We start from the raw sequence: 17455 nt of genomic DNA, 5'->3' as shown, positions 1-17455 counted from the left end.
ATCCTGGGAATGTCTTCTAGGGAAATGCCAAAGGGTAAGGGGCTGGCTGATAAATATTTTATTGATACTCAATTTCAAACCTGTCTTTAGCATTCATGCATGTCGTATTAAAAAGGCAACTTTTTACTGCTTGGAAATGATGGTAGGCGTTTCCCCCAAATTACTTTAATTAATGAACCCACGGAACCGCATACCAGCAGCCCTGCCTTCTTCCATCTGTCTATGAGATCAGTGTACTCTCTCCAGTGTTGTTTGCCTGGTGGGTCGCTGGCTGTGAGTAAGAGCACATTTAGGAAAAGCAGGTTGAACACATTTAGGAAAAGCAGGTAAGAGAATGTTTTAAAGCATCATAATGAGTTAACTGGAAATAGAAGGAGAGAACAAAAGAGAAATTCAGGGAAATGTGTTATTTGGACTAAGTCTGGGTAAAGATCTAAGAAGAAACCCAGAATGGGAGAAGACAGAGTAGATGGGTTCCTTTACTTCAGTGGACAATCAGACCTGTCGTGGTCAGTAAGGAGAGCACCTGAGCTAGGTCAGGAGATAAGCTGAAATGAATTTGGTGGTGGGTAATACACAGCTTGGAACATGGGTGATGGATTTGTTGAGGGCGTGCTGGGTATCAGATTCTCATCTCTAGCAACCACTGCTGTCTTCTCCTTGAGAATCCTTTAGAATCCTCCTAACCAAAATCACACCCTGACACTAGGTGACAGTCAGGATGGAACAAAACCTCTGGATGGAAGATGAATGCTCTATAAATGGCCAATAGTGGAAGCATGGTAAGGCAAAAAATAAACAACACATCTCTCAAAAAAGGCAGCAGGGGTTAAATAATAGCATTTCCCCCCTTGAACATAAATTCCGGTAAGATACCTAAGAGTTAACTAAATAAGGGGAACGTGTACTTCATTTTCCCATTCCATATTTCAAACTGTTCTTGTACAGCTAGTTATCTATGAAAGACAAATAGTTATCTCAACCTTCCAAATAACAAGCTATCAATGATTAACTGGTTCACGGATTACGGTACTTTAGAAGCTACTGTAATAGTGGTATTGCTGTCAGCACAAATAAAGTCCACATCTCTCTGTCATCCACAATGATTAATATACAGAAATCTTCTCCAAATTGTGCGCCAGATAGCACATGTACACAGCACTGAACTCTTGGTAACAACTCAAGTGCTATTCTCATCACAGGAAAACTAGAAAGACAATGAACAGTCTCCTGGCCTGAGAAAGAATATGATAGAAAATGACTCGATTCACAATTTATCTCCAGGGAAGAATAGGTGAAATTTTAAAGAAATTGCTATAAAACTTACATTCTAGAAAATTAGGTGGACAATTGCAAAACAAAGCAGAGAAGGAAGAACTGAGAACTATTCAATGTAGGAACGGGACTTTCAAATCTGGAGACCTCTCCACACAGGAGTAGATCACCACTGTATGCGAGGATCTTTAACATCCTGTCCGGGGCTCAGATTTTGAGACCAAGTCTGCTCATGAATGATCCTGGCTCACGGACAGACCAGCCAAATCACTGTTCATGATTGCATTTGTTCATAAAATGATAATTTACATGGCTAGCCTATTTCAATTTTAGATGGGGCAAATAAAATGTATGTGACAAATTGCTATAATTCTACCATCTTCACACAGACAAGAAACCAAAAGTGAGGGCCTTCCGGTGTTTGACAAGTGTTCAATGAAAAGAAACCTGAAACCAGGAGAGCCAGCCATTTTACAATGTGAAGAACAGTGTTTCTGAGACCTACGGTTCACTCTCAGAACAATCCCATTTTTCCACGACCCTTATTCACCAATCACTGAAATGTGACAAAAACAGGTAAGCATGGTTATATGAAAACTTCAGTCGGCAATTATATTCTTTCAAGATGGCAACTTAACCTAAAACTGAAATCATTGGTAGTTTACTGGATTTGTGACATCAGTCAACTCCTTAAAAGTTGAATTGAAAAAGAGACTTCCTTGATTTTGCCAATAATTACACTACTGAAAGTAGTAAAGAGCAGAGAGAATGGAGCATAAACATATTTAGGAAAGAACTGAAGTTTAACATTCTCTGTTAGAATTTATCTTTTATTTGTTCTTTCTTCCAGGATCAATTAGGTAAGTTCGTGGTTTGATTGTTAAGGTGAAGGAGGTCTGAAGCAGATGTGCTTTCTCAATCCGAACTTGAAAGTTAACTTTAGTGTAATGACACTGGAGAGATTTTATTTCTGTTTTTCGTTGTTGCTCAAAGCCAACCAATGGAATTTTAAAAAAATGAAGTACAACATTTTTTTCACTCAAGAGCTTCTAATTTGCAATATTCAGTTTCAAAATTGCAGAGACCCAGAATGAAGAAGGAGAACAGCATCTGAGAGGTCATTTTACACTTTGAAAATCGCTCTACCCTCTTCCCCATGGATAGATGGCTTGCAAAAACTGGACGTGATCCACTTTCAAATTCCTTATCATTTTTGAGCCACTTCTTTCTGTTTATTGGTTTCCATAACTTCAGGATTCTAATGCCTTTGGTTAACTAAGAAAAGTGGAAAAGTGATTGATGGGAAGAGATCACTTCTCACCAACATGTCGGGACTTAAAATTTTACTCTGTGCTAATCCTTGACTCACTATTGTACTCCATCCGTTACGAAGGTAGTCATTAGTTGGTTGGAAAAGCCTGACACCGTGTGGCCATATTTGGTAGTACAGCCCTTTCTCCACCTACGTGACCCACTTTGTAAACTCGAGAGGCAACCCTGGATACCCTGGGATGAAAGGTGTGCGTGCTCACATGTTTTCATCTTATATCTGTCTCACTTATATCTCCTCTGAGTCATCCCTTTGGACCAAAAAGCAGGAGACATGCTCAGAGCCTCCATTTTATAAGCAGGAAAGCTTTCTCTTGATTGCCAGCTGGACTATGGAGCGTCCGTTCAAGAGCATCTATTTTTTAGCCTTGGAAGAAAGCAGTTGGAGGACCAGGGTGGGGCATTTCAAGACTTAAAACACAAAACAAAACATTAAATGTTATTTTAAAAAAGTCAACATCTGAGGAAACGGGAGACAATGTTGTAATGGAACGAGTACAAAGTGGGGAACCGGGAGATGATATTGGTAGCCCTGGTTCTGTCACAGACCACATGTGGTCTGGGGGAAGTCATTTTCCTTCCCTGGAGTGCATTCCTACAAAGAGGTTGGACCAGATCATTTCCACAGTTCCCTCTGGCTCTAAACTTCTGTGATCTGCCAACCAATGATATTTCCTATGCCTTGCACAATGTCTCTTGGCCAGTTATGCTTGTACACAACTGGAACTTGTTTCTAATCTTTGCCCATCACTGCGCCTGGTCCTGAGATCACTCTTAGCTTAGGTCATTCAACCTTATCTACTACTCTTCTATTACGTGTGTCTTTTAGAGCCAAGTTTTGAGTCAATCTGTGGGAACACACTGATCTTTTTTAGTTCCTTTTATATTATTAAACCATTAAAGCTATTGGCTTAAACTGTCAGAAGAAAAATTTATTCATTGGCAAATGATGCAAGTTCAACTGGGGATCGCTCTCGTTTACTCAGAAATCCTATAATCCATACAAGTTTCACCTATTTCATTCTTTTGACTTTGTTATGGGGTTGCAGAATCTTGATCATGATGGTACAAAGACTGGCAGCCATCGGGAATGTGATGGCATTTGTGTTGTCATTCTATAAAACCTCACGTTGCATCTACTCTTGAAGATACACAGTAAAGACCTAAACCTGAAACCAAAGCTAAGTTTACAGCTTATTAGGCGTTAGAGATATGCGTCTGAAGCTATGTCAGCACAGAAGAGTGAAACCTAATTAACTTGGGGGATGACACCTGCTAAATTCTGAAGGCTGTGTATGAGTTAGGTAAACAAGAAGGGGCCGAGACAGGGGAGGGGGCTTCTTAAGGGAAAACTCATTCAATGAAGTAAGAATTTACCCAGCACTTATTCTTTTCAAATGATTTGGCTTTTTCTAACCTCAGATATGTAGGATTCAGATATTTGATCCCAACTCAAATTATTTCTAAATTAAAACTTACTTTGCAATATTCAACTTGGGGGAGGTACATGTCCCAGTGTATAACTGATACAAGCACTCCTAGGACCTTGAATTAGATCCTTGGCCGTTTTAGCCAACCCACATCAATCTTACAGCTTCTTCCAGCACATATCCCTACAGTCCAGGAAAGTGGTCACCTATGGGTTTAGTGACAGGTTTTATTCCTGTGAAACAGGACAGAAGGTTGCAGGCTTAAGTATAAGATGGGATGAATGATTTGTGGGTACATTGTCTAGTAAAAGAAAACAGGAAGATTTTTTGGTGTGAAGCGGTGGCGGTCCCAACCAGGCCCCATGCTGAGGACATCTGATCTCATTGTCCCGCCAAAATGTTGGGAAGCTATTTCATGCTATTTGAGGTACACTAACAACTCCCTGAACCAACCTCCACTTGCCATTCGCCAACTTTTCTGTAAAACTTACTCGCAGATGCCACAGCGCGCTAAATGCTCATGACGTTCTCTAGTACCCGCAACCATTCCTGCTGTCTGTGCTCGATGTAATTATATAACTTACACCAGAGATGTGACAAGAGAAAAGCCAAACAGATATGAATTTGTACTATCTTTCTTTTCCCCATACAAACTTTTTTTTTAAGTTCACTAGTTCTTCCACCTTTGTCTTTTGTTCTAACTCCTGACCACACAGGTACTGGATTCTGTTTGCATGCAGTCAGGTTACTTGGTTTCTAGCTCCTTCCGTGTACAACAGCCATACTTTTCAATCCCTCGTTCATACAGAATGGGATTGCAGCATTAAGAATCCCTTCAAACAAGATCCCTTCTCCTTAATGAGGATGGGGAGAGACGTTCTAGAAAACTATGCACCACATCGGCCTCATAAAGGAACAACTGCAAGAAGAGCAAGTTTTAAAATTTCTTTATTTATAGACATTTCAGAACCATTTAAATCAACAATGAATTATTTTAGACATAACATACCATGTTTATCTTGAGGTACACATTGGGCCCATTAGACAGTGCTCTGGAAAGTAATGCAACTGTTAACTGACAGTTAACAAACCCCAGTTTTCCAAGCAAAGAAACAGTAAACTGGTTACAAAATTCTTTGAAAAGAATATACCATTTCCATTTAAATTAAGGAAAACTCCCCCAATTTTTAATTAATTGGGTTCAATTTTTAGGCTTAGCTTAAACACTATTTTAAATGGAACTTAATATGAAAATGGGAGGAAAGGCTTATAGCTAAGAAATTATCTGAGCCCTACTACATGAGATTGTAAACAAAGTAAATTTGTAATCTGATGAGCTCATTCCAAAAATCATAGCCTAAAAATTAGAGCAGCAAAATTACAAAAGATATTTCTATATAGTTTTAACTGAAATCACGTTTACCTCTTGTTTCTGGCTTTCACAATTAGACGAAAGTTCAAAACACCAAGTTTTAAAGACTATACGACGTTTTCTGACAAGAAGCGGCCATGAGAACTCCATCGTATTACAACTTCACACTATATAAAAGTCCCACTTTCCATCATTTGCACTCTGGGCATTTTACTCTTCTTGCCCTAGCAGCCCGATGCCTCTGTATTACTAGAAAAATAGTGGGAATTGATACCATGGACAACATTTCTGAGCCTCATGTGTCCAACAGCAGATTTAACTTTTCTGGTGGATGAAGTTGCGATTTTCTTTGAACAGTTCATGAGGTTCTTTGGAGAACTGTTTTGTTTTCCAGCTTGTTATTCAAAATGTTAATCTTATACTCTTTAAGCGTGATGAGTAGTGACTTGTTATACAAAGTGTTTGGAAAATGAAGAACCCTCTTATCCATCCACACCCACCTGAGAACTTCTCGAGGAGCTGTGTGGATGCTGTGCAGGTGGTTCTGAAACGTGAGCAGAAGGTGTTTATGGACATGTCTGAAAACAGTCGGAATGGACTGTCATAACGTTTTCCCATAAGATTGTTGTGTGATTTCTACATCAGACAAGAGTAAACACTGCAATTTAGTTGCTCCAACTTCATAAACTTGCATGGTATATGTGGGTTGAAAGAGTACAGATATAAATTTCACAGTTCATCAAGTTGAGCAGCTCAACTGAAAGAAGAGAGGACGTGCAGAAATTTACAGGATTCCGAAAAGGAACTGATCTGTGGGTATTGGAGCTCTCCCTCCCAACACGAGCCAGGTCCATATTTTATATTCCAGTTGCTTGGTTTGGTTTATTGCTGATTTTCTTTTCTGATGAGGCCATGATGATTTTAGCCATGAATTTAAGGACCTTCCCCCCCCAAAAAAAAAGGGTCCTGTTTGGACACTTTCCCCCAAGCATTGTGGTCACTGCTCTGTCTGCAGGAAACTGGCCAGAAAATATACTCAGTCTTGACCTGGTTGGTTGGAAAGGTTCTGTTTGTGGGGATTTTTATACATCACTTTTCACTATAAAATCTCAGCTCTCAGAAGGGAAAAGCTGTTTTCTTCCTCCCCCAGCTCTGCGTTTCTTGTCGTGATTCTCTCCGGCTACGCATGCATTGTCTAGTTAGGGTGCCAAAGTACTCTACTGACACGTGCAGCTCAGGACCAGCAATGACATTTATGTGTGGCTTTAGAGATGCCAGAAGATACTGATTACAATGAACAAAATTCCAAATCAGTAAAAGAGAATACTAGCGAGTGGGAGTCAGAGTTCCTTTCTGCCTCCCACAGATTCTAACCGTCTTGTGGTGTTTGTTTTATACCCCTTTAACGGAGGTTGCCATTTCTTCCATCTGTGGGTTCTTTAAAGACAGGACACACTTAACTTACCACACATCCAACTGTGTACAGCATTTCATGTCTCTCTTACCCACACATACACAGTCTCTGCAACTGTGATTTTAAACATAAATATTATGAGTTTCCAGAGGGCAGGAGCCGTGTCCTTTTTCCAGCACTGTCGAGTCATACCAGCATAGGGTCTGGCACACAAAAGACGGTCAATAGGTTTTGAAGACATGAATCAAAGGCCACAGTCTCTGCCCTCAAGGAGTCTCTACATTGCGATCAACATAAACTCAATGGAAATATGCCAAGACAAAAAACAGAAACTAATTTGTGTAAAGTTTGGCCAAAAAAAAAAAAAAAAAAAAGATAAAAGGAATCAGTTGTTTACATGGGGCAACCTTCATAGCCAACCCAAACCCACCCTGTTCCTCCCTCCTGAACTTGAGAATTGTGTCCAAAACCTATGTAAGAACAGATTCAGCGAGGTTGTGCTGAAGAAAACATGCAGCTTTTCAATCACATCCTGTCTGTTATTTTAAAGGAAAGTTCTGGGAGTTCAACATTACTAAAGGAGTTGCCCCTGACACAGAAGAATCCTTTCTAAACACGAAAGTGATGAGGGGACTCCTTTCATGGGAGTGCAGTACTGCACACGTCTACATAGATTTGTCAGTTACTTCTGAACAACTGTTCCAGTCTGACAAGTTGTGCCGGGTACTCTTTTTAGGGGCTACTTTTTACTTAGGAGTATAGAATTCACATTTTGGGAGACATGTTTAGGGGGGAAATACCTTTTCTTTTAAAAGGAGATATAAGATAGCAAATAAGAAGAGTTATCAATTCACCTCAATTCTAAACCATAAGATGGGTTGACAATATCTCTGATGCGAAGAAATAGAGCCATATTGCACAGGTCTGCCAAAGTAGATGCGTGGGTCTTGTCTTTACATTTGTTAATCTATTTGGGTGAGCAGGAAGAGCGGATAATAAGACAGAAGCCAATTCTGCAAGTCATGCTGACACTTGGTTGGCTGCCCTCAGTCACAGTCTGTCTGCACCCAGAATCTGGAGACAGGTTCTGGGGTGGCGAGGGGCAGAGCTATGGGTGATGGCTTGCTTGGAGAACTACAACTTTTCTAACATTTATAGTCCCTCAAAAAAGTCAAGAATGATGACGAGGCCAGTATATTTTGGAATATTTATAATCATATTTGGCAACAATTCTCAGAATCATGTTCTGAAATTCTTGGAATAAAAGTGTAGTAATAATGTATTTTCTTTGAAAGAGAGGCAAGAGGTTTATGAACTAAACACATACTCTTATCGATACTTTAAAAATTACTCAACAGATGTAGCTCAAATAAAAGACAGTACGTTTGACCCCTGCGCTCTCCTGAAGCATGAAGCATGCCAAGGACACCTGACATGCTCTGAGAAATGCTCTTCAGACCTCTCACTGTCAGACACCAGGAGAATAAGACCCTCAAACTCGAGTAGAACTGTCATTTGACAGAAACTGTCATTTCCCCAAACATCGGCATGGGAGTATCATATGCAAAACCCAGCCCTATAATGGGCTGAAAATTAAATTCTTCAATACAGACTCTCTGCTGATTTCTTCCAAGTTTTCAGTGACAAAGCCCTAAAAGCCTGAGCTTCGAGGGGCAGAGTTCTGAGAACCCCTGGATCTTTCTGTCCACTCTTCCTAAGACTCAACTTAATTAATGGCTCCAAACCTCAGTGGATATTTGAAAGGGAACAGATGTTACCTAAAATATCAGATTCAAAATGATGTCTCAAACATATACATTTGGATTGTGTATACATACAGATAATATATGCATCTATTCTGTTTTTATCCCCCTCTGCTCAATAAAATTAGCAGCAGTTACAGGTAAATTATTGTAGTCATGATTTGTAGTTTTTCTAAGGACGTCATACATCTTCTATCAACACGTGACTTTTGGAAAGTGGCTTTTGATGAAAAGTTCCCCACCAAGCACATAACATCAGTGTCATTTCATCACAAACACTGTCAGGCACAAGAGTAAAACAATTAGCATTGAGTAATCCAAACGACAGAGCACAGAACAGAGTTAATTGTCTAAAAGTCGATTCCCTCAAAGGAGGGAACTGTTGTTCAAAAGTGTTTTGTTTTTTGTTTGTTTGTTTTTTAAAGATGCTTATGTCTTTCAGCTTTGGCTAGTTTGAAATAAATATCATACCTTCTCGCATAAACCTACGTGGGTAAGAATTAGTTCTCTGAACATGCCTTCTGTCTTTTAGCAGCTATTGAGTATTGAGTGATGTACAAGGCACACCTTTAAGTGTTCTGTACAACATTTTTATTGATGTACAAAATAGCCTGTTCACCATTCAAAAACGTAATCTGCATAGTAAGAGTTTCTCTTATCCCTATATACAGAGAAGGTTTTTAGTGCAAAAAAAACATGAAACTGTGTCCCAGCCCACCTCTTCTAGCACACAAATTGATCAGTTTTGTTCAATGCTAGCTGGGGTTATTTGGCTATATTTTGGGCCTCCAGCCATTAATGAATTGCATGATTTTCTTTACTTGCAGTTTACTTAATTTGAAATCCTCTGAGAGGATTTCTTCTGTTAGTTGAACAAGCAAATTCCCATCAATCTTTTCCGTAACAAAAAAGGATATGACATCTTCAGACAAACCAATAAACCGTAATGACTTGGACACTTCTTCTATAGAGAGTCCCGACAGGTCAGCAGGGGGCTGCCATGGGGAGCCATCGCCGCAGGACCTGGGGGCCAGCTGGAGGTGGAGAGGAGAGGAGAAAGGGTAAGAGACTGAGAAGATGTCCTGCAGGCCCCTTTTAACAAAATACTGGTCCTCAGAGAGGTCCGGTGACCCAGACTTGGGGTCTTCCTCAGCACCATCGATTTTCAGAGGCAAATGAGAAGTTTCGGAGGAGGCTTTCTCTTCCACTGGTTTTGGGGCTCTGGGGGGTAACGCGGGGCATGACATACTCTGCTTTGTCGTGCCCACTGCAAGAGTTTTCTCATCTGTGCTCTCCAGAGAGTAGCTGGCTGACTTGGGACAAGTGGAGACACTGCTACCGAATTCTGCAGTGACCGAGCTGGTGGGGCTGGCCGAGACCTCGCAGCCTTCGAAATCAAAAGGGGCTGGGCAGTTTCTCTTTGGTGTGCCTGGCGTCTTCTGTCTAGGGTAACTGTAACTCCGGCTGGGATCCAGTAGGAAGTCACTCCTGGTCTGGCTCTCCGATGCTCCTGAATAATGGTTAGGCCACGAAAGCCTGGAGGAGAGCACGTCCGCAGAAGGACTTCCCAATGGGGACTTCAGGTCCACAGAGTCAGTTTTCACTCGGTGACAGGGATAGCAGGAAACAGGAGCACTTTCAGAAGGACTTGTGTCACTTTTAGTAACGCTGCTTAAAAGCAAACACAAACAGGGAGATTAGTTCAAAAAAAAAAAAAAAAAGAAAAGAAAGTCAAATCCCAAGCCTTTCTTTATCCCATAGATGTTATTTTCAAGTAGAAAAATGTAGTTTGGAAAATTGTTATCGTGAATTCAATCAAGTACCCGCTAACCTCATTGAGTTTTTTTTTAAAAGAAACTTTCAATTACTAAAATACATGGGTCATTACGGGTATGAACACAATGATTTAAAATGCTACAGGGGAGATGGCAAATACATAATTATTATTGTTTTTTTTTTTTTTAAAGTAACAAGAAAATCCTTGGGTGTCTAGATCTTTATGAGAAAAATTCTTCAGCCATGTTTGGGCTTATCACCAACAGGTGCTATGATTGATTCGTGACGTCTGCAGCGGGCCAGGGTGGAGGAAGAGAGCAGTCAGTGGGTGCCTTCTGCGTGCTAGCCTTGTGCTTCAGTGACATAACAATATCACCACCACCTATGATTCTATTTACACCCAAAAGTCTGATGCAGGAAGAAATGCTTCAGGTACAATGTTTATTTTGCCTAGGTTTCTGCACAATTACATAACATTAGCGTAAGGATTTAAAGGTCTGGAGAACAAAAACACCTGCCAAGATGAGCTACTTTAAACTGCAGAGATCCCAAGTGGAATAGTGCCAGTGCATTCTGCTCTGGGGCCACAGGTTAAGAGTGACAGTGAAGCCAGAGTGCTGAGAGTGGGTGGACAAACTGACAAAGGATTGGGAAGTGATGTCAGAGAAACAGCTGATGGAACTGAGGCTGTCTCTTTTGGAGAAGAGGAGACTTACAGAACAGCTGACATCATATTTTCACAGGCTGACAAACAGAAGGGAGGTGTACCTTTATTTGTTTTTTAGACATAAGAAAGAGTTGACAGTTCCATGGAGATAGATTTCAACTCGATGTAATAAAAGATTTCTACAAAAAAAGGGACCCGCATTTGCTAAGGATGGAACGAGGTGCACGGCAAAAGAATGAGCTCACAGTGCTGGAAAGATCCGGGCAGAAGTGAATGACGACCCGACAGCGATGGTAAGAAGAGATTCCTGGACTAGGTGAACATTCAGAGAAGAGCGCCAAGAGGACCCTTTCAATGCCACGTCCCTGGTGAAGGTGCTGTCTGCTTACTTGTGTTGAAGTCAAGATGGAAAGAACTAGATGCGTGTTTGTGAGAACAGACGGCCGTCTGCCGGTTGCTTCTCGGAGAATCCAGTTGGCCTTCATCCTTGAATTGCTCACGGCTTTCTTCCTAGGACCCTGGCTCTTTCATCCTAGCTCCAAACCAACAGGGGCTCCATCATGCTCTCCCACTAAAACTTTTTAAAACCACAAAGAACATGTTCTCTCCCCCCACCTGCCTAGGGTCTGGCTACCTTAACACGGTTCTCAAGATCCCGTGACCTGGGCGGTGAGCAGAATCGTGTCGGAGTGGGTGGGCCCTGGCATGAACACTTACATGTCGTGCAGCCCTGAAGAATAGTAGGACAAGGTGGGGCTGGGAGAGCGAGTCTGCTGCCGCGCTGGCTTGACTGTGCGAGGAGGGATGGAGGGACTGGTGGACAAAGGCTTTGCACTTCGGGGTGGAACAGGTGGGGCGTTCAGGAGCCGGCACTCTTCCCTGACCTGGCGCAGAAAAGAACACTCTGGGTTAGCAACAGACTGGCAATGCCACCGGGAGCCAGCTCCATCCTGTAGGGTCAAGGGGCACTACTCTTACACAGGAACAGCAGGGGTGTGGGGAAGAGGGAGAGAGATGAACCAAGCAAACAAGAGTGAAGGGAAACACAGAGGCTGCCAGATAAATCGCTGCCTGTCACATACTTGCTGGGACAAACTGATTTTCAAAGAAACTGCCTGGCAAGGGCCACCTGCTGCTGAAAGATACAAAGTAATGCGAAATACAGTAAGTGAAAGAGCTAGTGATATGTGAGGACATGTGAAAATAGGAGTGTGAAGAAAATAAGGGCATAAGGCAATCATGATCTTGGGAGAGGATTAAATTCGCCTATTAGTTGGTGTTTATTCACTATTCAAATGGAATTCCATTTGATCCAAACCTTAGGAAACAGTGCACCTTCTCCAGTGTCAAAGCTCCTTCTGAAATGTATGCTCAGGGCTTCTCACAGGTAAACGTGCACCTGGGTATCTTGTTAATATGCAGATTTAGATTCTGTAGACCCAGGGTGGGGCCTGAGACTGCATTTCTAACAAGCTCTCCGGAGATACTGAAGCTGCCGGACCAGGAATACACTGTGAGAAGCAAGGTTACGCTTGGAGTAGTTGAGGCAGCTCTCTAACCGAGTCCCCCCCCCCCCCACGATGACGCCCCCCAAATAGTACTTGTTACAAGAGATGCCTCCAACTTTCTCAGACTCCCTTCATCTGCACATTGGAAAGGATCTAGATGACCTGTGATGTCCTCCGCTTCTGCGAGTCGTCCTGCCATCACCCCCGTTTGTTTTCCACTCACTGCAGGCATTCAGAATAGGATTCTTTTAAACGAAGTGGACATTTTAGTGTAGTTCTCTGTGTCAGACAGCAGGGGGCAGTTTGTACCCGGCTCTGCCAGTCTACCCTAGTGTACACAGGTAAAAATAGAACCAATTTTGACTTCATCAAAAACCCTCGCCTGCTTTTAGACTGCATCCCTCTCCCCCCACCCCCCAATTTCTTCATCTTTGTCTTCAAATCCTTTCTGTCTCAGCAACTCCGGTGTAATAAAGACAACGAAACAGCCAGGCTCCCATTAGCTTTGGTATTGAATTTGCTTAAGACCAAATGAAATGGGTTCACCGTATGTTACATCTTCTACCACCTACACTGCAGGCAGCGCCTCTAATTGGCTTCCCAGGCCTGATTCACGTGCCAGGGAAAATCAGACGGGAAGAGAAGTCATGTGACTGTGGTGACCTGGCAAACCTCAATTCTACGTGAAAAGGAAGCAATTTTTAAAATCTCATCTGTTGGATTTTGTCCTGGGGCTGGCGATTACTGCTCCCATCTGGAGGACCCACCACCCTGCTTATTGGGACCCACTGGTTACGGTGCTTCACTTAGAGAAGCTCTCTAGGCCAAAACAAAATAATCAGAGCAGCAGCTTTTCTTCTTCAACAGCTGCAGGCTTTTCCCCTTTGAGCTTTTAACAACGTGGTGGCGGTAGATGCAGAAAGACAATCTGGGAGGAAATGAGGTTTGGATATGGAAGAGATGATTGTTCAGCCAGCCAAGGGAGTCTCTTGTACCACTTTTGGGTCTTCTAAGGAGGCTGAGAACCAAGTAGGGCATTGAAAACCTCTGGCTGGGTCATCCCTATCCCTGGCTTGGAGTTATACTGGTTACAAAAATAAGTAACTAATATAAGTAACCAATAATCACCTGGCATCTCCCTTGTTAGTGAATTATACAGTAGCCAATTGTGTTTTTTTTTTCTTTCTTAGGGAATGTCTATAGAGTCTAGAATGGATAGGTATAACTTTATTATAGATGTGCTTGGTTCTGTTTATGCTTATAGAAATAGGAATCATGGAAAATGTGAAACGATGAGGAGTCTGTCAGTTACCTTTTTCATTTTTAAAATAAACGCTTAGTCACTCCTCAATATTGGGACAGACAGGAGGAGCAAGAAGAAAACTTCGGTTAATGCTCAGTTTGATTTAGAATTTTCTAAATTTTAGAATTAATCATTAAGTACATTTCATTAGACAATGCTGACCTAGATGTCAATTACAATATGCTGAGATGTCAATTACAATATGCATTTTAATTTAAAGTGATCTGCTGACCTAATTCTTAGAACACAGAAAAGCCACTTGTATTTGATATAGCGAACTCCAGGCACTCAAGGTCACTGCGAGCTGGTTCTGCCACCTCCTTCCATACTGGGAGTCCTAAAGAGCTTTTCCAAGGTTTCCCACATGAGAGGAGATTGGGGGCAGTGGGGTACGTAGTGAAAAGAAGCATTTGTAGGCCACAGGGCCCTGTGAAGAGAGCTATGAGGAACGGGGAGTGCGTACAGGTCAACTCCAAAGAAGTTTGAGATATAGAAAGCTTTTGGGGTGGCCACACTCCTGAAAGGAGATACAGAATGAATATGTATGTGTGAGAGAGCGTGTGCACGTGTTATTCTTACTCTTAAAAGGTGGGATATGGTCAGCGAAGAGATACTAATATAAGGCCAGAGACAGATTGTTTTCCATTGTGATGACAGGGCAGTTTGGATGTCATCATGTGAGTTCAAAGGGAAAGAACTAGGCTTGTTTGAAACCCATTTTGGAGAAAAGCTAGTTAAAAACAAAAGAAAACAAAAACGACTTGAAAGGGTCACGTCCACAAATTCAGATGTAATTTTGTCGAGGCACAAAACAAGGTCTTGGGGTACACCAGGCCGGGGTGTGAGGGCGGCTCTCCATGGGTAAGCGTAGTGGAGGACCCTGAAAACACATCTCCACGTGTTACTTTCAACTTGAGGCTGCATCTGCGGTCCTTCAAATGAAGTCACACTTTACTGCATTTTATGGGAAAAAGTGTATGCTTTGGTGGAATGAACATATTTTGGGACTCAGAAGTAACAAATAGTGTGGGCTCATTGTACTAGCTTACTTCCTATCTGTCACACCCTTACAGCAGTAAACATTCTACTTTTCTTTGCTTCTTGATTTGATTCAACGTGGGATGTTTATATCCAAGAGGAATGTTGCTGGGCTTGACGTGAATTTTATCTGACAATAAAAGGCAATTTACAAGATTGGATGGCCAATCACCCAACGTCCAGTTTCCCCTCATATTCGATTTCACTTTTAAATGCTATATTTTCAGCACATTCAGTCTAAAAGTCTCAGCATGTGGCTTTCATCACGTTACTTCCCATCTCCAGTGGCCCCCTCTGATTACTGGGAAAAGTCCAGCCTTTCCTGCCTTCACAGGAAGAACAGGAAGAACTCTGCAGTCTTTCTAGCTATATCTTCCAGCTAGAAGAAATTACTCCATCTTAGTCCATCTTTCTCGTTACTTCTCCCACTGTTCCTCTATAGTAACACACAGGCCCATCCAATGTGGTGGGTTCCGTGTTACCCAAATACCCGTGCTCTCCTGCTCCTGTCTCTACCTTGGTTCTCACGGCCCGTCCCCATTTAAATGCCAGTTTCTAAGGCCCAGCCCCAAATATTGCATGCTCGGTCTGGGACCATCACAGACATTCTGAACTCTGCTAACAGTTTATAGTTATTATTTTCCGTGTATATTCAATCAGCCTGAAAGTAAAAAAATGGTAGGGAGTGTCCTCACTGTTACTGTTGCCCAGTTTGGGGACTTGTCACTTCTGGCACAAATATGTCATATGCAATGCCAGGTAGAGGTTAACAGATCACACACACACACACACACACACACACACACACACAAAACAACAACAAAAAGGTGCTTTTATTTTTAAACATATACCATAAGAATGCTTTTTATATCTTTATTTGGCAAAGGTCGTTGATATGTTATTTGAGCTGGAGGATAATATGTTTGTGTCCTCATATTAGTGTCAAGCTAGGGGAAAAAAGGCACAGCAGACCTCGCACATATGACCACCATCAATTCCACGACCACCACTAAAGTTGACATGATGTTAGAGTGAAAATGACAATGATGGTATTTCTAACCCGGGACAATGTGGCTGTCGTCATCAGCAACCCCAGAGCAATCACGACCCTAACGAGGATGTAATAGAATACACTGTGCCTGGTGGACGGACTATCGCCCTATTCTTCATGTCCAATGCAGCATCTAAGACGGAGCTTCAGCTGGCAGCACAGGGGCGGAGATGTACCTGGATTAGCAGGAATAAACTTCCAACACGGGTGCTAAGTGAGGGGTGGGGATTGTTTCCAGGCAGGTGTTACTGCCCATCACAGATTATGGGTGACTTTTGCCTACTGGTAGGTGATATCGGGGTATGGGTAGCGTGGGTGTCCGCAGAGAATCTCCTGGCATCCACTGTTTACGACAGCGGCAACGAGCACACCTTGGATCCAGGAGGCAGCAGGAGCGCTAACTCCCGTCCGTACCCAGAGGCTTGCTTCACAAGTGATTCTCTGGTCTAAAGCTCTTCTTTCCAGAAGTTATGCTTCCAGCAATTCTCTCATCCTTGCTCCTTCACAGCAAGTCTTCCTTTTTTCTAAAATGCTCAACCATTCAATGCTTAGCAAACCTAAGATCCCATTACCCAGGATTAAAACAACTGTCCCCATGGATAGTTGTTTTAATAAATATAAAGCTAATTTATTGAAAAATGATGAGTTCTGCTCTTTCTAGGACTGTCACTTTTCTTTAGTCCATGAGGCACATTCTTAGGGAGGCATATTTAAATGACTGCCATCTAACACACTGACAATTGAATAGTGGGGGTTTGGAGTAAGCTATAAAATGTGTCTGTCCTGGGGGCTCCCAGCCAGAATAATAGGCACCATCTACTCCCACTCTCCTTAAAAGTCCAAAGAACATGGACTTTTCCAAAGAACATCCCTTTCCCTTTTCCTGCGTACTACATTAATTCCATTAAAAAAAAATTGTTCAGCTATATGTTGAGTGCCTGCCATACACTCTTTGAGCTAGAGTTGAGTATACAAAAAGGAGTAGCTCATGGAATTAGTTGGGAGGGAGGGAGACAAACACAGAATTGAGATACAAATTGGCCATGTAATAATAAAAGTAAGAGCAAGGGTTAGAAGGAGCACCATGAATTTATTGAAGGTGTCAGGAAAAGAATAAATTCATAGGGAATTTTACCGAGAAAGTCTTGAGGAAGAAGGAATTAGGAGTGTCAAAAGGTGTAGAGGGATGACTAAAACCACCAGATACTCTGGTCTGGGGGCTTAGATGATGAAACAAATGCTGGTGCCATTTATTGGATAGAAACTTAGAAGGAAGAACAGGAAGAACTTGGGAGAAACCAAGGAGTTCAGTTTTGAAAATACCGGATTGGAGCTTGATGTTCTACTGATGAGAATCTAGAGTCGTGAAGGCATTGAGTTCTCAAATGAGAAGCGAAGAGGGCCAAAGAGGATGGGCAGAAGGGACGACAAGAAAAACAAGTGACCGCATCTTACTGTTCACAGAGCAGAACCATCCCTGAATGGTTTCAAAGAAGCCAGGTGGAGGGGAGGGGGCAACAGCCGGAGAA

The 17455-nt window shown here is 42.1% G+C and overlaps 1 protein-coding gene across 3 annotated transcripts in view; it reads right to left on the bottom strand.

Annotated features, from left to right (window-relative positions):
* Positions 1 to 4970: 4970 nt before the first annotated feature.
* The window catches only part of GAREM1 (GRB2 associated regulator of MAPK1 subtype 1), a 188142-nt gene continuing 175657 nt past the window's right edge, over positions 4971 to 17455 (bottom strand). For 2 of the 3 annotated variants that reach the window (XM_081078636.1, XM_081078638.1), the window contains 2 exons: positions 11744 to 11910; positions 4971 to 10254 (listed from right to left, as the gene is read on the bottom strand). In XM_081078636.1, coding sequence (XP_080934762.1) covers positions 9357 to 10254; positions 11744 to 11910 — 1065 coding nt within the window. In that variant the 3' untranslated portion in view covers positions 4971 to 9356. The remainder of the gene's footprint in view (positions 10255 to 11743; positions 11911 to 17455) is intronic. The other variant, XM_081078637.1, reaches the window with a different exon arrangement.

Source organism: Rhinolophus hipposideros, assembly GCF_964194185.1.
Source record: "Rhinolophus hipposideros genome assembly, chromosome: 17".
In the NCBI taxonomy this organism is placed as follows: domain Eukaryota; kingdom Metazoa; phylum Chordata; class Mammalia; order Chiroptera; family Rhinolophidae; genus Rhinolophus; species Rhinolophus hipposideros.
Note: the sequence above shows the minus strand (reverse complement) of the source record. Positions and strands in the feature narration are given on the sequence as shown.